The sequence below is a fragment of the Hordeum vulgare genome, chromosome 2H (genome assembly GCF_904849725.1).
Source record: "Hordeum vulgare subsp. vulgare chromosome 2H, MorexV3_pseudomolecules_assembly, whole genome shotgun sequence".
NCBI classification, from domain to species: Eukaryota; Viridiplantae; Streptophyta; class Magnoliopsida; order Poales; family Poaceae; genus Hordeum; species Hordeum vulgare.
This window is the reverse complement of record NC_058519.1, coordinates 369,342,288-369,368,754: the sequence shown is the minus strand read 5'-3', so window position 1 is coordinate 369,368,754 and position 26,467 is coordinate 369,342,288. Positions and strand designations below refer to the sequence as shown.

Genomic DNA, 26,467 nt, shown 5'->3' with positions numbered 1-26,467 from the left:
GAGTTTGGGAGCAGAAAAATACTTTCGTTGTATCCGCATTATTTGTGATGATTTATGAAACACACGGTAACAAGAATGTGCCGTTCTTGGAGTCAAATGGTGATGACTATTGCGGATTTGCGGATCTGGTCGCGTGTTGAAGGGCGGGTTGGTGTTGGCCCCGGATCCAACGTTGAAGAGGCTCTTCCTGCCAATGTTCCATACCGGGCTAGATCCAGCCTTTTGAGTTTGGTGAATATCGCGGCTCGTTAACGCTTTATGGCTAGTAGTTTCTTCAACGTAAATATGTGGATCAGTTTGTGATGCTTTTCTTCTCCAACAACGACGATGTTTTTGGGTACAAGATAGTTGTACGGAATGTTATATGCAGCAGTATAACCGTTTCTTCCTTCATTGTTTTGTGTTGCTTGAATGTGTTTTATGTTTGCATTGTTACTTTTATGAATGCAAGTAATGTATCCCTATGAACAGGGAAGAATCTAGGGGGGAGGCGAGGGGGGGCTAGGCTTCCTTAATGAATTATTTTTTCTACTATGATAATGGTTGTTGTAGTCAAAAGATTTCATTTCGTATGAACTTTATCCTTTTCATGAACAAATCTATCCCTATGTATGCATGCTGGCTTCGTCCCTCCATATCGGATGTATATTTTCAATAAAAGAAAACGCTAAAAACGATTGCATATCCCAGCAAAACACAAAACTTGCATATGTCCAAGTCCAACCTGTGGGGAAAACCTTTTGGATCCACGGCCTATGGATCGTGCTAGCAGCAACATTATTGGTCTGGTACGCGCGGCGTGGGTCGGACCCAGCCTCACCTGACGCCAATCGATTCAGTCCCCACAGCACTCAACGCGCACCCTGCGTAGCAAAGAAGCAGCAATGTGACGACGCCTTGAGGGTCACGCGCCAAAGGCTACGTGGCTAAACACAGGCGAGAAGTTGCTCTCCGTCGTGCGTGCGGGCCCGAGCAGGTCTGCAAGCTTGGAGCGCATGCAGGCTGCCACGTACTAGGTACTACCAACACTACCAGTAGTGTCTAGCTAGGGCTCTCACAGACTGAGGTGCACTCGTTTTTTCTTAATCTATACTACCATAAAACAAGTCAACAATTCAGCACAGTGCTTGTTGTCTGTTCCTTCCTCGCCTGAACCTGATTATTCCTTCACCTGGACTCATGATGCACCGTTGCTGCGTCGCTGGCTTGCCCCAGCACAACAGTTGTTTGGTCCTCCTGATTTCACTGCTGGCCACATTATTGTATCAGCACATGTTTTTCATTCTGGATCTTGGCCCGATAGTTCTGGACAAGGTTTATAAGTAGTGTCGTGGCTGCGCACCATCTTGTGATCCCGGCAGAGACACGTCTCCCTCTACTGTGCAGGTTTGGATTGATTGATGCCACGGTCGATCTGGTAGGTCATTTTTGTTTTTCGTGCGGGTGTCCATTTGTATGCACGGATAGAAAAAGGACATACAGTATACTGCTCTTCCTAAAGTAAAAAATAATAATATAGAGTAATCTAAAGAAATCGTAAATTTCAGTTGAGCCGATTACATATCGCACCGTCCAAGAACACACGACCTGCACCGTACTGCTCCCCCTAGTACACTACTTTGCCTTTGACCAGGTGATGCGCGACCAGGGATACATATGACGCAACGCATGCGATTGAATGCGTTGGCGAGTTTCCGTCCCGAGGAAACAAACCGAGCGAAATTACTACGAGGCGGAGTAGCCACGGCCACTGGCTGCCGCTAGCTAAAACGCACACGAGTTTTTGCAAAAACCGTTTGATTTTGCCCGCTTTTGACTTTTGGCACACGGAATACGCCCTACTGCTTTTCCACTTTTCTCCCTTTATATCCGTGGGTTCATACAATACAACTGTCCAAAATATATATAGCGATCTTCCAGGAAGCTAGTGTGATATTTTGGCCAGTTTAACAAGAAACATTCATTTGGTCAACTACAGTGAGTAGTGTGTACCTAGCATGTACTACGGGTGTTTGATGCCGTGTCCATTGTTTCGAGCCATTCAGAAGATGACGAGAACCGTATGCGGTTGATGTCGCTTCGATAAATTAGAATTATAACACATATGAGTAAAATCTGCCACTCGTAGGTACTTAAACTTGTACTCCCTCCGTTCCTAAATATAAGTCTTTTAAGATATTTCATTAGAAGTCTACATACGAAGCAAAATAATGGAATCTACACTCTAAAGTATGTCTATATACATCCGTATGTAGTTCATTAATGAAACATTTTTAAAGACTTATATTTAGGAACGGAGGGAGTAATATACACACCATAAGTATGCAAGGCTTGTAAATTAATGATAATAATAATAATTGGAAATTCCACATACCATTTTGAATTATTGCATTTGGTTTCCAATCAGATTGAATTGATTTAAAAACAAAGCTCGAGAATCTATTGACAATAGTTTGTTCCACCTACCAAAATATCTTTGAGGACACATATAATTTGTTTGATCCATTGGTCCAAACATATTTTATTTGTTTTGCTAATGTCAGGGCTTTTTTAATATGTCATATCCTTGCATTTCTGAGGTGAAATAATATGGACGTCAAAGCTCCTTATAAGTTTGTATGGTTCCATCCCCAAATATGTATGTGATCCTCTTGAATTCATGGATAAAATGTTCAATGTTCTCATTAGGAACGAGATAATAATGTGCATTGCTATTTACCCTTTTTATGGCATGATGAATTATTCAGAGGTAATTTTTTTGCACACATTCGCTGCGATTGAGATCCCAGGAAACTCCCCAAGAGCCTCAGCCCAACGACGCCCCCAAAGCCACACGATCTATATCCAAAGAATGGCAATTATTGACAAAAATTGCATTAAAAATAAACAAGCGCCATGTCTTTTTCTTCTAAAAACTAACACCACCCCTAACACTAAAAATGCATCCCGTGCGTTCACAAATGTCATGAGTGTAAGCGGGCTTTTGTTGGGGATTAGCATCATTAATTAGAGGATTCTATGTAGTCTTTATGGCTAAATAAAAACATCAACAATTAAAGGCCATGAATCATCAACTCTTATAGTACCAAGCAAAACCAAATAAGTTTATATAGTACTTCAGTTGGTGAGACTTGGTGTGTAAGATTTCTTGATGAGGAAGGAAACTTGCATGGTAAGTTTGCCCACTTGAGAAGGAAACTTGGAAGTAGCACGCTTGTCTAGCAGCACATGAAACGGAAAATACACTTTGATTTTTGGTTGTATATGCACCCACATGAGGATTTTTTATAATAATAAATGAAAATGTCAAAATAGTTCCAAAGCATTTTTAGATTAAACTTGACTTTGTTTTGCACTAATAACTAAATTTTCAAGAAAAAAATTCAACATTGACTTCTAGACAAAAACCAAAAATTATTTTGCTATTACAGGTCACTATTCACACTATTTTGATCGAAGATTTATCTTTTCTGAAAAGAAGTCAAAGTCTAATTTCGTTTTTGTGAATTATCTGTAAATATAATGGAAGGTCAAATTATTTTCAAAATGTTTAAACATTTTATCAAATTGCTAAATTTATTTTGCATATAGAATGTATATACATCCAGATTTCAAAAGTTTCCATTCCAATAAAGCGCGTCCGTAATACTCTTACTGCACTTTGAGCATAGAGCTATCATAACTACGACGGTTTCACCACATATGCAGGAGTATTCACCACGCACATACGTACACGTCACTCCTCCCACACCACACCAGACCACACCAGATAGCAGCAGTAAAAACAAATTGACTCAAAAAATAGCCGAGAAAAAACAAGAATATCCCGAGTCCAAGCAGTAGCAGACTAGCAATAGCACGCACGCTGGCCCCAGCCAAACGGCAGCCTGTCATGCTCCTCCTTCCCCAAGCTGCTGAACCCCTTCTCCCTCCTCCTCGCCTCTCCCTACCCTATATAAAATCAGGCCTCCCACTCCTCCAACTCCATCACAATCTGAGTCCAAGGCTGAGCATTCCTCCTCTCACATACTCCTGCAGCAACGACAACAATATCATAGTATCATACTACATACAGTTCACAACAACACCAGCTCGACCCTCAAACCTACACCAACACGTGGCGAAAATGGGGCTCTGCATGTCTAGCGGCGGGGCGGCGGCCGCGGTACGCTCCGAGGGGCTGGCCGCCTCGACGGCGATGGTGCTGCTGCCAACGGGGGAGCTGCGCGAGTACCCGCGCCCGGCGACGGCGGCGCGCGCCCTCGAGGACTCCGTGGAGGCAGGAGACGGCTCCGCCGGGTGGTTCCTGTGCGACGCCGACGCGATGGGGTTCGAGGGCCCAGTGGCCGCCGTGCCCGGGGGCGAGGAACTCCGCCCGGGCCAGATCTACTTCGTGCTCCCCGCCGAGGTCAAGAGGAACGGCCTCCGGCGCGAGGACGTGGCCGCTCTCGCCGTCAGGGCGTCCGCGGCGCTCGTCAACAAGGCCAACACCAACGCCTCCGGCAGCGGCGGACGGAGGAAACGCGCCGGCTCTGTTTCGCCGCTCGTGTTCGCCCCGCCGCCGGAGGTGGACGAGACTCTTGCCCACAACTACAAGACCGTGCCGGCGCTGATAGCCAAGAGGCGGCCGGTGGCGCGCGTAAAGAGCGCCGGGAGGATGCAGCCGAGGTTCGCCCCGGACCTGACCGCCATTCCTGAATGCGAGATGAACGAGTGAACCAAGGGATTGGCCGTTCGGTCGTGGCTACAACAAAAATTGCGGGCGAGCTCGATTCTGGAGAAGCTCCGGCAGTTCTGGAACCAGCGGGAACAGAACATCAGCGGACGACAAAGCGGAAAGCCGTCAGATCCGTATCGGACGGAGGCTGCTGGCTTGGCGCGGAAGATGGAGACGTCACATCGTCGGTGCAGAGTTTTTCTTGTTTTTGTTTGCGGGACGTCGGTTCAGAGATTTAGCATGTGTATAATTCGTAGAAACAAAATTTTGATCGCATTAGTTGAGCAGGTGCTCTGAGAACGAAGTATGAGGCATATATAAACAGTGAACATAAAACTACAGGACTGATTTTTCGTCTAAACATGCACTTGCTTGTGTATTGCTTTGTGTTGATCCGTTTGTTCTTCTGGGATGTTCGAAACTTGCAATTAAATGGCATTTTGGAAGCGGGCTAAACATTTGCCGTTTCATCATCAAGTAAAAGGGTTAGGCACGCTTTGCTGCATCGTCGACGTTGTTTGGTTGTCATAAAAAAATACTTTTTCTGTAGTAAAATATAAGGTGTAACTTTGTTAGAAGTCAAATCTTATTGGTTTAGTATATCAAAAATACTTGCAATACTTTGTTTGATTAAATTTGTAAAAATATATATCCATATACGTAATATCAAATCGCATTAGATTTATCATGAAATAAAATTTCATTTTTTATTGATTTAATATTGTGGATGTCAATATTTTTGCCTCTGGACTTGATCAAAGTTAAAGATATTATATATTTTTTAAACTTAATACACTGAGTGAGTATTTGGTTTCCCTCCCCGCAAAAAAAGAGTATTGTGTTTCCCGCCGGAGGGGGGGGGATGTTTTTATTTATTTATAATGCAGCGTGTTCGATAGACCTTCAACGGTTTGATTCGATGTTATTTGCTAATCAATCCATACTTTTGTGTGAAAATGTCATCCGTGGCTGCATGTTCCATATTGGTGCTACAATAGCATATATTGACACTTCTTTTTACGGGATGAGAGGAATATCGGTTGATTGATATGTTTTTATAGATCGATTGTTGCCAATTACTTTGAAAAATCGTTGAACGGGTCAAAATCGTATATCAAATCTAAAATTAAATGCCTCGATGGAATAAGAAAGCTTCAAAAATTAAAAAGCACAAGGAATAAATGAATATAATTATATAGATGAATTAGAATATATGAGAGAGCTCCTTGAGAAATTGTTGACCCGATCAAAATCGGATGATCCAATTATAAATTGAAGGCTTCAATTGATTGTGAGGCCTTAAAATTAAGGAGCATAGTGTATTAATAAATATAGTAAATAAAATTGAATAAGAGAGCTTTGAGAAACTGTTGATCGGGTCAAAATCACGTAACCCGAAATCAATGGAAGTCCGCAATTGAATGTGGTTTCTCCAATTCTAGGGGATTAGTGTTATAGTATATTATGGGCTTCATATGTTCATTGTATTTTTAGTTAAAATGAGGCTTGAAAAACACAACTTGGACTACTTCATGCCGATGTGTTTGTGTGTCCGATCTAAACTATTTCACGTTGCTGCCCAGACCTCGTGAGTTATAAAGGTTTAAGATGTCACTTGCATCCTCTGCCCCTCATATAGTTTAAGACCTCTATCAATGCATGAGTGTTTAGATGAGATATTAATACGTACATATCCTTTGGTAGGATGGTATACCCGTCCCTGGCATAAGAATCAAACAAAGCAGGTGCAGGAAACGGAATAATATCACGAGTGTTCTAACTAAAGACTATATTATAACGGATGTGATGTGGAGGCTTATGCTCATCTATAAAGTGGTGAGCTATCATAGACTGGTGATCTAAATAGACTCTAGGAAATAAGTAATCATGAGTACGTATAGCAACATTGAAATGTCTCGCCAAGCGAGTAGCAAAAATACCACCATGAATTTTATCCTTGGTCCTATTAGTGTGTTGGCCGCGTGCGATAGTGGCCCCGAGGTTATAAGTAGTGTCATTATGAAGTGCTCGGCGTGGAATGGCAAGGTGAGGGTGTCGATGTCAAAACCGGCATATATCGGGTAGGGGGTCACGAACTGTGAACCTTGGATCGATGGGTTGCAGGAAGAGGGGAGAGACAACGGTTTACCCAGGTTTGGGCCCTCCTATGGAGGTAATACCCTATGTCCTGCTTGATTGTATTGATGAAGATGATTACAGAGTAGATCTACCTCGAGATTGTATATGCTAAACCCTAGATGATTCAGCCTCCTCTACATGGATAGGGGTCCCTGGTTTATATAGACACCAGGGTCCCTAGGGTTTACAAGTTACCGACTACAATCGGGAATAGATGAGCCAACCTATTCTTCCTAAGTTTGAAGTACACGCCAATCTTCAGGATATTCCGAGATGTCGTCATCAGGCCAGGTCTTCTTCAACGCGTCCCAATAGGCTCATCAAGTGTTGACTAACCGGCCACTTGAGGACCCTAGAATACCGGACTCCCTCAGTAGTCCCCGAACTAGACTTCAACGCATGTGTGTTCAGTCTTCGGCTGCCCCTTATATCAATAGTAATCGGCTTGCAAGGTGAGTTCCACCCATGCTCGGCTGACTATGATTTGATCACCTCAGTAACCTACACATATTTAAAACTAGCATCCTCTTTTTTTCACAAAAGCATTTAAACGCCCATGTGTGAATAGCCCCTCGATTGGAAGGCTTTCCTAACGAAAGGTCGCCTCATACCCCGGCTCGGGGCCATGTTTCAACGGGCATGCCTCTCGAGGAGATCGTGCCTCCACATTTACTGGGATACGAATAACTACACATGCTTACCCATACGCACAATGTCTCGCTAATTTTTCAAAGGTGCGTGGTGGAGCAATCGGCGCAAATGGACCCTTGGTATTAAAGTCCCTTACACAAAGGAACAAAGATCCAAAGGTTTCTACCAACTGCATCCTCGGCTTCTCTCATGCCTCCTCCAAGCTCGAGCGCCCATATCTAACCCTTTTCCGCTCTCTTTTTCCATCGCCGTCTTCGAGCCCGCACCATGGCCGGCTCTCATGGCAAGTTGGAGGTGTCGACCATCTCCGGCACTGACATCCTGGAGCTCAAGCACTCCGGATACCTTTTCTCTGGCATTGCCCACCGGGAAGCAGAGGCAGGACAAGTGATCTCGACTCCCAGGCCGGGTGAGCAGGTAGTGTTCATTCCCCATTTCCTTCGGGGTCTAGGTTTTCCCCTTCACCCTTTCGTTAGGGGCCTTATGTCCTATTACGGGTTGGATTCCTATGATCTCCCTCCCAAATCCATTATGCACATTACCTCCTTCATCAACGTGTACGAAGAATTCTTGCGGGTTCACCCGCATTTCGGGCTCTGGCTTAAGATGTTCAACATCAAGCCAAAGTCCGTGAGCAGCCACCACACTGATTGCGGCGGGGCGGTGATAAGAAAGCTCTGCAAGGTGATATGGCCAGATGGCACCTTGATAGATACTATCAAGGGCTGGCAAAAGGAGTGGTTCTACATCACCGAACCACGGGAGGCAAACTGGGCGGTGCCTTCCAATTTCAAATATGTCCCTCCAGAGAGGCTAACCTCCTAGGTTAAGAAAAACATGGACTGGGGGTTTGCGAGGGACGTGAATATGATGCAAAAACGCATCAAGCAGATGGTGGATGCAAACATCCAATTGACCGATGCGATCCAAGTCGCTCTGCATCGACGCATCCTATCGTGTCAGCATCGGGTGAATCCGATGTGGGTTTACAAGCCCGATGAACCCAAGGTCATAAAGGAGTTCTTTCGTACGACCCACAATGACATATGTCTGGCTTTGTTCAAGCCCCAACAAGCGTGGCCAGCCGAGGACGAAGACAGAGGCCTGGGCGACAAGACTCCTCCAGTCGTGGTATGCCCGAATATTATTCCCGTCATGAAGTTCTGATCTCCTTTACAGAGATCCCACCTCCCTCCAAATGGTTTTTACATGAGTGGTTGGCCATGGACAAGAACATCGACGAACCAGCTCCTCTACCTGAAGAGCCAAGGTGAGAACAGTTGGCCGCAATGTTGGTTGCGAAGCCGTACAAGGCACCAGAGCCAAAGAAGAAGGAGACCCACGAAGGTCTCTGTTCCAGGGGTCCCCCGGACACTAAGTACGAGGACACACATGTTTCCCCTACCCGCGAGGTGGAGGAGGAGGAAGAGGAGGAGGATATGGACTCCTCCCAGTCCAAGAAGAGAGCACTACAAGAGGCGGAGAAGAAGCCCTGCCCCCTAGGGCCATGAAGAGGCTTCGAAAAGGCAAGGCCACTTCCCTTTGCACCTATTCGGATTCCGACGACGAGATCGGGGAGTTTGAGATAGTTCCCCGCTGAGCCCCCAGGGTCAAACCCCTGACCCGAAGGTACGAGCTCCGATGAGTTTATTGAGTGCACTTATACCGAATCCTATTTCAATTGGTCGACATATTTGTTTGTTTGCTTATCACAACCCCGTCCGAGATCTGCCAACAGATCAGGTCTCGAAGGGAGATTCGCTACCAACCGAGCTAGTGGAGAGTGGGAATGCGTCCCGCACCTCCCTTCCTCAAGCCTCCAAGGAGGCCATGGAGGTGGCCTCCCACCCGACCTCGCTTAATGCGGGGGCGAAGAGGTGATGATCGAGGTGAATACCTCAAAAGCTGAGGACCGCGAGGTCCCAATCACCGAAGATGCGCCCACAACCGTGGGCCACGAGGCTCTGATTGGGGCCAATTCCTCGGTCAATACTGCCTGTGTGATCCGCCCTTCATAAGGTGGAAAGGAGGGTCACATCGGAGGCACCCTTGGTTCCGCCCATGCCAGAACGGGCCACGGTTAGGGGTCGGCAGTGATGGAGGAGGTCCTAGCGGATTCCTCCATTGCTGATGAACACCGCACCTTAATGGGTGTGGTTTTACGGAGCATTCAGTCTGTTAACAGCGGACTGAATGAGGCCTTACAGGCTTATTAACGGGCTTTAAGGTAAACCACCCACTTTGCAAGTATTGTTTTATATTTGAAATATATTTTTACTGGTATGACAACCCCCGAGCGAGGGGGGCGGGTTGAAAAGCTAACCAGTGGCTTAGAGAAATGCACAAAAAATGTCTGGAAACAATGTTTGGAATACTTATTTAAAAAACTTGACCAAGCAGGGTAGGTTTAATAGGTTGAAATCATGCTGACGGATTGTGCACCTTGCACGACTTGTCATCGGCTACCAATGCTAACACATTGGAAATAGCCCAACTCAATCAGAAACTTCAAGTGTCTGATGAAGAGCTTGACCGCCTCAACGGTCGGTTTGATGAGAAGCAGGGTGAGTTTGTATAAGGGTACCCCATTTTAATTATATCTAATAGAATGTCCTGGCCCTGTCATCTCACCCTTGCCGTGATGAGAAGCTCAAGACAAAGAGCTTGAAAAGCTCCGGGCGAATGTGGAGAGATCCAAACGAGAGGTCGTTTCCCACAAGGCGGCGTCCGAATAGGCGGCCGCCAAGCTGTACGCCCCTAAGGCCATGAGAAAGCAATATGAGGCCGGGGTGACGGAGGTCCATCAAGAGCTGGAGGAGGCGAGCTTGAAGTGTGAGGCCTTTGAGCAAAAAGCCAAAGATGAAGCGGCCGAGCAGACCAAGGTATTCGTCGAGCTCCAATCAGAGCGGGTAGAGCGACGATTCTTTGAAGAAGAAGTGCGCCAGGTCAAGCTTATGGAAATTGGTAAGACATACTTACTACAATGTGCCTTTGGTGGGAACCAATTTGCCTTTCTTACGCAGATATGGTGTTCCACAAGCGCCTTCACCTCCCGCAGAGTGTTGCAGATGCAGCCAAGTACTTTGCTGCTCATGACGGGTGAGCAACGACTATTCTGGGCGCAATTTGAGGCCTGTGAGGCCAACCCTAGTCTGAGATACCAGATGAAGCAACTCCTTGAATTACACAGTATGGTCGATCCGGTTATGAAAGACCTGTGTGTTCGGCTATGGCGTGTTGAGACCTTGTCGAGCAGCTACTTTGCCTTGGTGCCGAAGCTGATCGAAGCCGCACCTCGGACTGAAGCCCTCGAGCGCTCAACATGTATAGAGGGGGCTCGGATGGCCTTTGCACGGACGATGGTGCACTTCTCAGGGACGAGGCCGTTGAGGATGGCCACTGATCCACCGTTCGCCAGAAAGGAGCACACGCGCCTCGAGCTGTATTTCACTTCTGCCATGGATGGTGCTCGGGCGATCGAATCGAAATGCTCCAACGATGTGCTATTAGAATAGAATTATGTTTGATGTAACCGAGAACGATCTCCTTGAAGTAGTATATGTCCAAAATTAATTATGTTTTATATTATTTTGATTCCTGTTGTTGCCGTTTTAACCTGAAAGTTTCCAGTCGTCGGCTTCAGCCCCCCATGTATTTACTACTTGAGGTGTTTCATCGTCTGTACACATCCCTTAGCCGATTTAGTCGGTGCCCGAAGGTGGTAGTGTAGAATGGAAATGAGTCAATCATACTATGAGGCTTTATCGCTTTCACTTAGCCTTAGGAATGTTATAATGCTAGGGCTAATGATAAGCCCCGAGCCCTTGTTGCGCTAGTCCGAAAAACCGAAGATCAGAATGACTACCGCAGGGTTTGTTTAATTGCAAACCCGTCCGTATAAGACGGGATAACACGGGAAGCTGGGAATACAATCGCAGTGGTTCTCCCTTTACCCCTTTAACCGAACTAGCGGAACGTAAGGGGGTAAGCACAGGAGCAGGGCAATCCAACTGTAGACCCAAGACATAATTCGGAACCGATGCATATAATGCAAGATCCTGAGAGACCGAACACATGTATAAGAGTGACGGTGAGGTGCTCGGAGCGATCAATGTATCCTAGCCCCCGGTTAGTAGCCGTGCGCAACTTATTTTTTTGTTTTATCAGTCATAAAAAGAGTTTGTCCTATCAGCGCCATGCAGCGGAAAAACATGAGTAAGAATAAGTACATTAAAAGAAAAAAAAGCATGTGTGACAGATATTGGTGAAGAAGTTTGACAATTCTCGGCCCCAGGGCCGCTGTGTATAGGAAACTATCAAAACTAGGCAACGCCTCCCTTGTAGCCTTTTTACGAGTGACTTTACGTACACCTGGATTCTGCTGCATTAGCTCGAAACATTAAAGGGAGTTTTTTTCCTTAAAAGTTTGTTGCAGATGGCAGACGGGCTTTCAACCAAGGAGCCGTGAGAAGGTGCCGATGAAATATAGCTTGACGCTTGGGAGGGTCTTTACAGTATCCCCTGTGTATCAAGGAGGAATTTGGCACCATAATTTGGTCTAGCCGAGCATATGGTGCTTGTTTGGATCTCCCACAGCATACCATATTATGAGGAGAACGAAAATTGTGTACACGAGAGACATACCCTAAAGGTGCTCGGGAGATGTTGTGGGAGGGGTGACCTTAGGTGTTCGGGGACGAGGAGTTCTCCAGGGGACCTTATTGAGCTCGGGATCGCTTACCTGCTTGTCGCGGGTTGACCGACTTGTGACTATAGTTCACCATCATGTTCGCCTTCCGCTGCCAAGGCCGCGGTGTGTTCTTCGGTCCAGAGAGATTGTTCTGTGTTGACGTTGATGGTGATGACTCCTCGGGGTCCGGGCATCTTCAGCTTCAGATAAGCGTAGTTGGGCACCACATAGAATCGGGCGAAGGCGGTGTGGCCCAATAGTGCGTGGTACCCGCTTCGGAAGGGGACGATGTCGAAGATCAAGTCTTCACTGTGGAAGTTATCGGGTGATCCGAACACGACTTCCAGCGTTATGGTTCCCGAGCAGTGAGCCTCGACACGTGGAATAACTCCTTTAAGGGTAGTGTTGCTTGGTTTTATTCTTGATGGGTCAATGCCCATCTTTTTCCCCATATCTGCAGAAATCGTATTAAGGCTACTTCCACCGTCCATGAGGACTCTGGTGAGGTGGTACCCATCTATAATGGTGTCGAGGACGAGGGTGGTCGACCCTCCGTGACGGATGCTGGTCAGATGGTCCATGCGGTTGAATTTGATCAGACAAGTCGACCATGGATTGTACTTGGTGCTACATGCTCTATGATGTAGACTTCTCGGAGGGCCCGCTTCCGCTCCTTCTGGGGTATGTGAGTCATGAAAATCATGTTTACAGTTTTTACTGAGGGAGCGAACTGTTTTTGGCCCTCGTTGTTCAAGCCACGGGGCTCCTCATCGTCTTTGCTTCAAGGGCTCCGACCTTGTTCTTTGGCCACTTCTTTGCCGTCCTGCTTAAATACCCAACAATTATGGTTGGTGTGAGTGGCTGGCTTATCTTGGTGCCGTGGATTTGACAAGGTTGTTCCATAATTTTTTCCCATTGGGTTGGCCCGTATTTATTCCCTTCAAATGGTTTCTTTGAGTGTCCTGGCTTGGAACTGTGGAACCCAGCATTGACTGTTGTGTCATCGGGGTCACCTGTGCGGAGGTGGCGCTTGTTCTTATTTTTCCTCGGCTTGTCGTTCCCATCCAGAACTTCATAGGTTCCAGGATCGTCCGAGTTGTGGATGCGCCGAGCTAGCTAGTTGTCTTCACCCGCGCAAAAGTAGGTCTTGAGGGAAGTGAGGACGAACATTGTCCTTGGCCTGTCCTGTCCGAGCTGGCGAGCTAACCACTCATCTTGGATGTTCTACATGAAAGAGGCTATTGCCTTAGTGTCTGGGCAATTCACGATTTGGATTTTCTTCATCAGGAACCAGTTCCAGAACTCTCCGGCCGACTCGCCTTCCTTCTGGCCGACATTGCCTAGGTCGGAGGAATCTGGGGGTTGAATGTAGGTCCCGTGGAAGTCGGACAAGAAGGCTTCTTCGAGCTCTTCCCAGCTTCCGATCAAGTCCTCGGGTAGGCTGTTGAACCAGTGTCGTGCTGGCCATTTCAACTTTAGGGGCAAGTATTTGATGGCATGGAGATCGTCTCCCCTCGCCATGTGAATGTGGAGAAGGAAATCTTCTATCCACACCGCAGGATCTGCAATTCCGTCATACTGTTCTATGTTGATGGGTCTGAATCCCTCCGGAAATTGATCTTGCAGTACTTCGTCTCTGAAGCATAGTTGGTGTGCGGTGCCTCTAGTCCGGACTATCTTGTGCCAAAGATCGGCTTTGGGTTGACTCTGGTATGAATCCTGATCCGTGGCGTAGTAGGGTACCCGAGGTGGCTCTCCGTCCCATCTAGTGGGGGAGTACTATCTTGACCCGTAAATGGATCTCTTGTGGCCTGTCTTGTTATCCAGGTTGTATCGCAGGTTGTTTCGGCCACGAGGGTGTGCTTTCTCCTACACCTTTCCATGGGGCGGCCCGGGACAATATTCGACGTTCGACGCCACCGTGTCGCAGCCTCCTGGCGGGCGGTCTATCTGGTCATAATTTGTTCACTTGGGGGATGTGGGCCTTGGGGCCTCGTCATCGAATTATGGGAACAGTCGGCGACGTGGGTAACTTTTCTTCTAATCTAGCCATCCAGGGTCGTGCTCTTCTTCGGCGGCCAGTACCTTGGTCCACCGGTTGTTTATAGTGTCTTGTTCGGTCTAGAGTTGATGCTCCTTTGCCTTTAAGCTTCGAGGGATAGCTAGGAGTAGCTGCCAAAATTCTTCCTAACCTCCAAGGTCATTGGGTATTACAAAGTCTTTGTCCTCTGGGTAGTCATCGATGGGGGGGGGGGGTGGGATAATCATCATCGTCGGACCTGTTGATGTCGTCGGGGTCTTCCTGCTCCTCGGGTTTGTTCGCATCCTCGAGCGGATGTTCTCGTATACCAAGGTTATCACGGTCTTCTGGGGTATTATTTTCCATAGTGCCTTGAGCAAAGACTTTTCCCTTGTTCGCCTTAGCACGCTTACGTTGCTTTTGCCGCTTTGAATTCTCCTCCCCGGATTTGTCATCGTTCGGCTGAGGGGGAGGTCACAGTTGTTACCGGGCGTGTCCACCATATTGACGTCATAAGTGGACATTGCGGTCCATTGCCCTGTGTTTGTGGGAGTGGGTTCCTCGGCCACATCGTCCATGCCCTCAAGCTCCTCGGAGCCGTAGTCTAATGCGTCGGTTAAATCTTTGACGGTTTCTACCAAGTGGGTGGTGGGTGGGACATAAAAGTCCTCGTATTCTGAGCCGTACTATGAGCAGTTCGGGCTGGTCGAGATGTGCAACAATTGGATCCGGTTCAGCATCTCGCTTAACGCCGAGAGCTCGTCCTGATGTATCATCGGATGGTTTTCAGAGTTAGCCTCCGCGGCCGCCGTGAGGGAGGCCTGTTCGGTCAAAGCCGTTTGCTGTGATCCCGTCGTCCGGGTTAGGTCCGATCTAGGGGCCGACTCTTGAAAGAGAGGGATCCGAGGACATGGACGGACCTGGAACCCGAAGTTAAAGCTTCGGGGTTTCTATCTCATCGGCCGAGGCTGGGATTCCAGTGAGGACCAGATTGGTCTGCGGACGGGTTGGGGGTTCGAAACTCCGTGACCTCGCTTGCTGATCGGAGACAAACTTCCGATCTGGCCAAGACGACCGGTTGGGTCTGGCGCAGCGTAATGCTGCCGAACGAGAGAACCTGTCCGAGGACAAAGACGTCACTATTGCTAATTCTGTCGCTAACGATTAAGGGAGCCATCGAACCTTTTGGTGATCCTGCAGTGGAACTCTCAATGGAAGCACCAATGTCAGTGTCAAAACTGGCAGATCTCGGGAAGGGTATTACCTCCATAGGAGGGCCCGAACCTGGGTAAACCATTGTCTCCCCCTGTTCCTGCAACCCATCGATCCTAGGTCCATAGTTCGGGACCCCCTACCCGAGATCTGCCAGTTTTGACACCGACACAAGAGTACATAGTATACTGCCTTTCTCTCTAGGAGTGAGGCAATTCATTATTATTTAAGCAAAGTAATGCACAGAAGGAAATTGCAAACTAGTCACGAGTTGAGAAATGGCTAGCCACGACTTACGTTGGCGGCGCGCCGTTTCTCATCAATGCGAGCACTAATATTTTCAAGTAGTGCTGGAGTGGGCTAAATTCGTACGCCATATCTATTAGCTTAGTGATGGCGTTGCACATTCGGCCCGACATCGTGCATTCAGACCCATTAGGCCAACACCAGCTCTAGTTAGCTCCCAGCACATTAGAACCTTATCCATTCGTCCTCACCCTCTCGATACCCAACTCCGCCTATCCTCTCTCTTCTTGATCCCCGCCACCGCCCCACCTGACTGCACCGCTGCTGATGAGATGATGTATATACTTCTCGCACCCCATTGGTTACCCCAAGTGGAAGGTTGAGATGTAGTCAGCAACAAGTTTTCCCTCACACAAAGACTATGAGGTTTATCGAACCAGGAGGACTCCTAGGCTCAACAAGTAGGTGTCTCCTATCTTGGCCAGCAGAAGACGTGGACTTACACACACAACAATTAACTTTGCTCCCAACGAATACAAAGAGGTTGTCAATATCTCCGGCCTTATAGTTTGCAAAGGATCAAAACACAAGCGGGAAAAGTAATAGTGATTGTAACGGAAAAGTAAATGAAAGCGGTAAATGATGGAGGTGTAAACAATGATGGTGACATGGACCAGAGTGACATGATGTTCACTAGTGATCTCTCTCTCCCAAAAGACGATAAAAAACTATGCTTGGATAAACAAATCACAGTTGGGCAATTGATAGAATTATGAACGCACCGCAATGCTAATTATGCTACTTGATAGTTAGAGGTTCAATAGTAATGGGAAGTACGCCAAGACAAGTAGACCGTTTATTCATCAGCATCTACTTACTAATCATCCACCTTGAGATATCTATCCAGAACATCTCGCCTGTATTAAGTTGCGAGCCCCGCCCAAAGTGTAAACTCAAAGCAACGGACAACTGCATTAACGAACTATGCGTAAGGTAAACAATCCTTGCAACCGTGGTCACAAGAACCTTTGTTTTCTCCCTGGTGGCAACAACACATCCCCTAGTGTCATGTTTCTATCACTCAAGCTAGACATCGAGGGGCCTGAACCCACAATCATGTATAATGCTCCCTCTTAGAGTTACAATCTACTACTCGGCTAAAGAAATAAATAGCAATGGAGAACATGCATGAATCACTAAGGAACATAATATAAAAGGATAATCAAATATATAACTCATAACAATCTGAACATAATGTCATCAGATCCCAACAAACCGAGCATAGCAATAGCAAGAGAATTACATAGATGCCTTGATCATGTAGGGCAGCTCACAAGGACTAACCATTGAAGCACAAGATTGGAGAGAAGACATCACATAGCTACTGGTCATGGACTCATGGTCCAAGGAGGACTACTCACGGCACGTCCAGGAAGCATCCATGGCGGTGGAGAAGCTCCCGGAGGTCAATCCTCCCTCCAGGAGGGTGACGGGAAGAGGTCTCCTGACGCTCCCGATCTCGGAAGCGCTGCAGCGGCGGAACGGTGAAGAGATTCACGATTCCCGCAGTTCTGGAAGGGTTTCCTCTCGGAGGAAAAAAATATAGGCCAAAGGAGGGCATCGGAGGAGGAAGGGCCCACCCAGGCGGCCTCCTGGCGCGACCTAGGGCCTGGCCGCGCAAGCAGGTCGCTTGGGCAGCCCCTAGACCCCCTCTAGCCCAACTTCAGTGATCTGGAAGCTTCTGTTTCGCTGATTTTTTATATATTTTCCGTGGAATTTTTCGGGCTTTGGAAAATTGGGTAAAAGCCCCTGCAAAATAGACATCAACAAAGAGAAACTGGCACTGGGTGTACTGAGTTAATAGGTTAGTCCAAATATGTGTAGAATGATATAAAAGTGTAGCAAAACATATAATAATCTCACCCAAAAGATCATGGAACAAGCAGAAATTATAGATACGTTTGGGACGTATCAACATCCCTAAGCTTAATTTCTGCTCAACCTCGAGTAGATAAATGATAACACAATAATTTCTGTGGTGACATGCTAACACACATATAAGAACTTCAAAGTAAAGCAAGTAAGATATGCAATTCTAGTCATGACAGAAACAAGCAAGAGTTTATATCTAGTATTGAAATTAGCAAGGTAAGAACATAAAGGTGCAAGAGCTCTCGCTGTCCGTAACTCGAATGTCTCCAAATGGTGTTTGCGTGCAAGAAGTGGGAGATGGGTTGAGATCATAATATATATTTTTTAATTGAGAACTCAATCTACTAAACCTCACACTTGGTCTCCTTTGGAATCTTATTTTGATTCATCCCGAGACAACTAGTCAGGCACAAGTCAAAATGATCCTCTCCCTTTCGACTTTGAGCACTCATGCAATGGATGAGCGTAAGCAAGATATGTTGGCACTTAGGATGGCAAATAAAATAATGATGGGGAAGGAAGCCAAAAAGGTCTGAAAGGCTCACATCAATGAGGACAACCATAGGTAAGAGAAAGCCAAATGATAGATGTGATGTGAGGAGTAGGGATTGCCATGTAACGGATGCACATCTGAGCTAAGGTAAGCTCTCCAATGGAACTAGTGGGGGTGCATCCAACTTGTTTGCTCATGAAGACCTAGAACTTATTTGAGGAGACTCATCATTAGAATATGCAAACCAAGTTCTATAGTGTAAGGGTCCCCACATAGTTATGCACGAATGATAATCTCTATGTAGTACCAATATAGCAATGGAGTACGAGTGTGGATCTTTCAAAAGGAATAGTAGTTTTGCCCCTTCTCTCTTTTTATTTTTATTTTTTAATTTTTGCTCTTCTATTTATATTTTTTTGTGGCCTCTTTGGCTCTTTCTTTTTATCTCTCATTTGTCCTCTTTGGGATCTTTTGTTTGTCCTCTTTGGGATCTTTTCCTCACTTAAGGGCAACACTCTATGTTTTACATGAATAAAAAGAAGATCATCACACTTTATAAGAAGTACTCAACATAAAGACAAGTGAAAACTATCATGATGTATGCAAATGTATGTCTCTGCCATTGTAGCAGGATATGCAATGACACTAGCGCGTCATGTAGCAATAATTGAGGCTAGGCCCAACTATCATGCGGCTCTACGATCAAGCAAAAGCATGGATGACATGAAGATCAAGTCATGAGATGGTGGATGTTGCATGTCAATGTTGTTGGGGAACGTCGCATGGGAAACAAAAATTTTCCTACGCGCACGAAGACCTATCATGGTGATGTCCATCTACGAGAGGGGATGAGTGATCTACGTACCCTTGTAGACCGTACAGCAGAAGCGTTAGAGAACGCGGTTGATGTAGTGGAACGTCCTCACGTCCCTCGATCCGCCCCGCAAACAATCCCTCGATCAGTCCCACGATCTAGTACCGAACGGACGGCACCTCCGCGTTCAGCACACGTACAGCTCGACGATGATCTCGGCCTTCTTGATCCAGCAAGAGAGACGGAGAGGTAGAAGAGTTCTCCGGCAGCGTGACGGTGCTCCGGAGGTTGGTGATGACCTTGTCTCAGCAGGGCTCCGCCCGAGCTCCGCAGAAACGCGATCTAGAGGAAAAACCGTGGAGGTATGTGGTCGGGCTGCCGTGGAAAAGTCGTCTCAAATCAGCCCTAAAACGTCCGTATATATAGGTGGGAGGGAGGGGACCTTGCCTTGGGGCTCAAGGAGCCCCAAGGGGGTCGGCCGAGTCCAAGGGGGGAGGACTCCCCCCCCAAACCGAGTTGGACTTGGTTTGGTGGGAGGGAGTCCCCCTTCCTTCCCACCTCCTCCCTTTTTTTTTCTTTTCCTCTTGATTTTATTTGCTTGGTGCATACAGCCCTTTTGGGTTGTCCCACCAGCCCACTAAGGGCTGGTGTGCCACCCTCAAGGCCTATTGGCTTCCCCGGGGTGGGTTGCCCCCCCGGTGAACTCCCGGAACCCATTCGTCATTCGCGGTACATTCCCGGTAACTCCGAAAACCTTCCGGTAATCAAATGAGGTCATCCTATATATCAATCTTCGTTTCCGAGAACTATGTAGACATGACCCGAGAGACTCCTCGGTCAATATCCAATAGCGGGACCTGGATGCCCATATTGGATCCTACATATTCTACGAAGATCTTATCGTTTGAACCTCAGTGCCAAGGATTCATATAATCCCGCATGTCATTCCCTTTGTCCTTCGGTATGTTACTTGCCCGAGATTCGATCGTCAGTATCCGTATACCTATTTCAATCTCGTTTACCGGCAAGTCTCTTTACTCGTTTCGTAATACAAGATCCCGCAACTTACACTAAGTTACATTGCTTGCAAGGCTTGTGTGTGATGTTGTATTACCGAGTGGGCCCCGAGATACCTCTCCGTTCACACGGAGTGACAAATCCCAGTCTTGATCCATACTAACTCAACTAACACCTTCGGAGATACCTGTAGAGCATCTTTATAGTCACCCAGTTACGTTGCGACGTTTGATACACACAAAGCATTCCTCCGGTGTCAGTGAGTTATACGATCTCATGGTCATAGGAATAAATACTTGACACGCAGAAAACAGTAGCAACAAAATGACACGATCAACATGCTACGTCTATTAGTTTGGGTCTAGTCCATCACGTGATTCTCCTAATGACGTGATCCAGTTATCAAGCAACAACACCTTGTTCATAATTAGAAGACACTGACTATCTCTGATCAACTGGCTAGCCAACTAGAGGCTTGCTAGGGACGGTGTTTTGTCTATGTATCCACACATGTAAATGATTCTTCATTCAATACAATTATAGCATGGATAATAAACGATTATCTTGATACAGGAATCATAATAATAACTATATTTATTATTGCCTCTAGGGCATAATTCCAACAGTCTCCCACTTGCACTAGAGTCATTAATCTAGCCCTCACATCACCATGTGAATTACATTGTAATAAATCTAATACCCATACAGTTCTGGTGTTGATCATGCTTTGGCCGTGGAAGAGGTTTTGTCAGCGGGTCCGCTACATTCAGATCCGTGTGCACTTTGCATATATTCACGTCCTCTCCCTCGACGTAGTCGCGGATGAGGTTGAAGCGTCGTTTGATGTGTCTGGTCTTCTTGTGAAACCGTGGTTCCTTTGCTAAGGCAATGGCACCAGTGTTGTCACAGAACAAGGTTATTGGATTCAGTGCGCTTGGCACCACTCCAAGATCCGTCATGAACTGCTTCATCCAGACACCCTCCTTAGCCGCCTCCGAGGCAGCCATGTACTCCGCTTCACATGTAGAATCTGCTACGACACTTTGCTTGGAACTGTACCAGCTTACTGCACCCCATTAAAAATAAATACGTATCCGGTTTGCGACTTAGAGTCGTCCGGATCTGTGTCAAAGCTTGCATCGACGTAACCTTTTACGGCGAGCTCTTCGTCACCTCCATACACGAGAAACATCTCCTTAGTCCTTTTCAGGTACTTCAGGATATTCTTGACCGCTGTCCAGTGATCCACTCCTGGATTACTCTGGAACCTACCTGCCATACTTATGGCCAGGCTAACATCCGGTCTAGTGCACAACATCGCATACATGATAGAACCTATGGCTGAAGCATAGGGGACGGAGTGCATATGCTCTCTATCTTCATCAGTTGCTGGGCACAGAGTCTTACTCAATCTCGTACCTTGTAGAACTGGCAAGAACCCTTTCTTGGACTGTTCCATTTTGAACCTCTTCAAAACTTTATCAAGGTATGTGCTTTGTGAAAGTCCTATCAGGCGTTTTGATCTATCCCTATAGATCTTAATGCCTAGAATGTAAGCAGCTTCTCCTAGGTCCTTCATAGAGAAACTTTTATTCAAGTAATCCTTTATGCTCTGTAAAAACTCTACGTTGTTTCCAATCAGTAATATGTCATCCACATATAATATTAGAAACGCCACAGAGCTCCCACTCACTTTCTTGTAAATACAAGATTCTCCAACCACTTGTATAAACCCAAATGCTTTGATCACCTCATCAAAGCATTTGTTCCAACTCCGAGATGCTTGCACCAGTCCATAAATGGATCGCTGGAGCTTGCACACCTTGTTAGCATTCTTAGGATCGACAAAACCTTCGGGTTGTATCATATACAATTCTTCCTTAAGGAAACCATTAAGGAACGCCGTTTTGACATCCATCTGCCAGATTTCATAATCGAAAAATGCAGCTATTGCTAACATGATTCTGACGGACTTAAGCATCGCTACGGGTGAGAAAGTCTCATCGTAGTCAACTCCTTGAACTTGTGAAAAACCCTTTGCCACAAGTCGAGCTTTATAAACGGTCACATTACCGTCAGCGTCCGTCTTCCTCTTGAAGATCCATTTGTTCTGAATGGCCTTGCGGCCCTCAGGCAGTACCTCCAAAGTCCACACTTTGTTCTCATACATGGATCCTATCTCGGACTTCATGGCTTCCAGCCATTTGTTGCAATCTGGGCCCACCATTGCTTCTTCATAATTCGCAGGTTCATTGTTGTCTAACAACATGATTGATAAGACGGTATTACCGTACCACTCTGGAGCAGCACGTGGTCTCGTCGACCTGCGTGGTTCGACAGAAACTTGAACTGGAGTTTCATGATCATCATCATTAACTTCCTCCTCAACCAGCGTTGCAATGACAGAGGTTTCCCCTTGCACTGCGCCACCATCCAGAGGGATGAGAGGTTCGACAACCTCGTCAAGTTCTATCTTCCTCCCACTCAATTCTCTCGAGAGAAACTCCTTCTCGAGAAAAGCTCCGTTTTTAGCAACAAACACTTTGCCCTCGGATTTGAGATAGAAGGTGTACCCAACTGTCTCTTTTGGGTAACCTATGAAGACGCACTTTTCCGCTTTGGGTTCCAGCTTTTCAGGCTGAAGCTTTTTGACATAAGCATCACATCCCCAAACTTTAAGAAATGACAACTTTGGCCTTTTGCCATACCACAGTTCGTATGGTGTCGTCTCAACGGATTTTGATGGTGCCCTATTTAAAGTGAATGCAGCTGTTTCTAATGCATAGCCCCAAAATGATAACGGAAAATCAGTAAGAGACATCATGGATCGCACCATCTCTAATAGAGTACGATTACGATGTTCGGACACACCATTACGCTGTGGTGTTCCAGGCGGTGTTAACTGTGAAACAATTCCACATTGTCTTAAGTGAGCACCAAACTCGAAACTCAGATATTCACCCCCACGATCAGACCGTAGGAACTTGATCTTCTTGTTACGATGATTTTCCACTTCACTCTGAAATTGCTTGAACTTTTCAAATGTTTCAGACTTGTGCTTCATCAAGTAGACATAACCATATCTACTTAAATCGTCAGTGAAGGTGAGAAAATAACGATATCTGCCGCGTGCCTCCACGCTCATCGGACCACACACATCGGTATGTATGATTTCCAACAAGTCACTTGCACGCTCCATTGTTCCGGAGAACGGAGTCTTAGTCATCTTGCCCATGAGGCATGGTTCGCACGTGTCAAGTGAATTAAAGTCAAGTGACTCCAAAAGTCCATCAGCATGGAGTTTCTTCATGCGCTTTACACCAATATGACCTAAGCGGCAGTGCCACAAAAATATGGCGCTATCATTGTTAACTCTAACTCTTTTGGTCTCAATGTTATGTATATGCGTATCGCTATCAAGATTCAATATGAACAATCTTCTCACATTCGGTGCATGACCATAAAAGATGTTACTCATAGAAATAGAACAACCATTATTCTCTGACTTAAAAGAGTAACCGTCTCGCAATAAACAAGATCCAGATATAATGTTCATGCTCAACGCAGGCACTAAATAACAATGATTTAAGTTCATCACTAATCCTAACGGTAACTGAAGTGACACTGGGCCGACGGCGACTGCATCAACCTTGGAACCATTTCCTACGCGCATCGTCACTTCATCTTTCGCCAGCCTTCGCCTATTCCGCAGTTCCTGTTTCGAGTTGCAAATATGAGCAACATAACCGGTATTGAATACCCAGGCACTACTACGAGAGCCGGTTAAGTACACATCAATAACATGTATATCAAATATAGCTGATTTTTCTTTGCCCGCCTTCTTATCTGCCAGATACTTGGGGCAATTGCGCTTCCAATGACCCATACCCTTGCAATAGTAACACTCCGTTTCCGGCTTAGGTCCAGCTTTGGGTTTCTTCGTCGGATTGGCAACAGGCTTGCCGCTCTTCTTCGAATTGCCCTTCTTGCCTTTGCCGTTTCTCTTGAAACTAGTGGTCTTATTCACCATCAACACTTGGTGCTCTTTACGGAGTTCAGACTATGCGACTTTCAGCATCGCAAACAACTCGCCGGGAGACTTGTTCATACCTTGCATGTTGTAGTTCAACACAAAGCCTTTATAGCTTGGCGGCAGTGATTGAAGGATTCTGTCAGTGATAGCTTCTTGCGGGAGTTCAATCCCCAGCTCAGCTAGACGGTTCGAGTACCCAGACATTTTGAGCACATGTTCACTGACAGATGAGTTTTCCTCCATCTTGCAAGCATAGAATTTATCGGAGGTCTCATACCTCTCGATCCGGGCGTTCTTCTGAAAGATAAACTCCAACTCCTGGAACATCTCAAATGCTCCATGACGCTCAAAGCGACGTTGAAGTCCCGGTTCTAAGCCATACAAGACTGCACATTGAACTATTGAGTAGTCCTCCTTACGTGCTAACCAAGCGTTCTTAACATCCTGATCAGCCGTAGCGGGTGGTTCATCTCCTAACGCAGCATTAAGGACATAATCCTTCTTCCCAGCTTGTAAGATTATCTTAAGATTACGAGCCCAGTCTACAAAGTTGCTTCCATCATCTTTCAACTTAGCTTTCTCTAGGAACGTATTAAAATTCAGGATGACTGTCGCGTGAGCCATGATCTACAACACAAATATATTCAAAGTGGACTTAGACTATGTCGAAGATAATTAGAGTTTAACTTAATCAAATTATTCGCTAAACTCCCACTCAAAAAGTACATCTCTCTAGTCATTTGAGTGGTTCATGATCCACTTACACTAGCTCAAGTCCGATCATCACGTGAGTTGAGTATAGTTTTAGTGGTAAGCATCCCTATGCTAATCATATCATCTATATGATTCATGATCGACCTTTCGGTCTCATGTGTTCCGAGGCCATGTCTGCACATGCTAGGCTCGTCAAGCTTAACCCGAGTGTTCCGCGTGCGCAACTGTTTTGCACCCGTTGTATGTGAACGTGGAGTCTATCACACCCGATCATCACGTGGTGTCTCGAAACGACGAACTGTAGCAACGGTGCACAGTCGGGGAGAACACAATTTCGTCTTGAAATTTTAGTGAGAGATCACCTCATAATGCTACCGTCTTTCTAAGCAAAATAAGGTGCATAAAAGGATTAACATCACATGCAATTCATAAGTGACATGATATGGCCATCATCACGTGCTTCTTGATCTCCATCACTAAAGCACCGGTACGATCTTCTTGTCACCGGCGCCACACCATGATCTCCATCGACGTGTTGCCATCGGGGTTGTCGTGCTACTCATGCTATTACTACTAAAGCTACATCCTAGCAAAATAGTAAACGCATCTGCAAGCACACACGTTAGTATTAAGACAACCCTATGGCTCCTGCCGGTGGCCGTACCATCGACGTGCAAGTCGATATTTCTATTACAACATGATCATCTCATACATCCAATATATCACATCACATCATTGGCCATATCACATCACAAGCATACCCTGCAAAAACAAGTTAGACGTCCTCTAATTTTGTTGTTGCATGTTTTACGTGGTGACCATGGGTATCTAGTAGGATCGCATCTTACTTACGCAAATACCACAACGGAGATATATGAGTTGCTATTTAACCTCATCCAAGGACCTCCTCGGTCAAATCCGATTCAACTAAAGTTGGAGAAACCGACACTTGCCAGTCATCTTTGAGCAACGGAGTTACTCGTAACGATGAAACCAGTCTCTCGTAAGCGTACGAGTAATGTTTTGTGTTCTACTCGAGAATACCGCGGAATCAAGAAAAGATTAAGGAGGGCAGCAAAACACACATCACCGCCCACAAAAATTTTTGTGTTCTACTCGAGAAGACATCTACGCATGAACCTAGCTCATGATGCCACTGTTGGGGAACGTCGCATGGGAAACAAAAATTTTCCTACGCGCACGAAGACCTATCATGGTTATGTCCATCTACGAGAGGGGATGAGTGATATACGTACCCTTGTAGACCGTACAGCAGAAGCGTTAGAGAACGCGGTTGATGTAGTGGAACGTCCTCACGTCCCTCGATCCGCCCCGCGAACAATCCCTCGATCAGTCCCACGATCTAGTACCGAACGGACGGCACCTCCGCGTTCAGCACACGTACAGCTCGACGATGATCTCGGCCTTCTTGATCCAGCAAGAGAGACGAAGAAGTAGAAGAGTTCTCCGGCAGCGTGACGGTGCTCCGGAGGTTGGTGATGACCTTGTCTCAGCAGGGCTCCGCCCGAGCTCCGCAGAAACGCGATCTAGAGGAAAAACCGTGGAGGTATGTGGTCGGGCTGCCGTGGAAAAGTCATCTCAAATCAGCCCTAAAACCTCCGTATATATAGGTGGGAGGGAGGGGACCTTGCCTTGGGGCTCAAGGAGCCCCAAGGGGGTTGGCCGAGTCCAAGGGGGGAGGACTCCCCCCCCAAACCGAGTTGGACTTGGTTTGGTGGGAGGGAGTCCCCCTTCCTTCCCACCTTCTCCCTTTTTTTTCCTCTTGATT

General features: G+C 46.5%; 1 protein-coding gene across 1 annotated transcript; it reads left to right on the top strand.

The window, feature by feature from the left end:
• The first annotated feature begins 3,608 nt into the window (after window positions 1-3,608).
• Window positions 3,609-5,078, top strand: LOC123430097. The gene has a single exon (XM_045114010.1). The coding sequence runs from the start codon at window positions 3,893-3,895 to the stop codon at window positions 4,715-4,717; it is 825 nt and encodes a 274-aa protein (XP_044969945.1). The 5' UTR covers window positions 3,609-3,892; the 3' UTR covers window positions 4,718-5,078.
• Window positions 5,079-26,467: the final 21,389 nt, after the last annotated feature.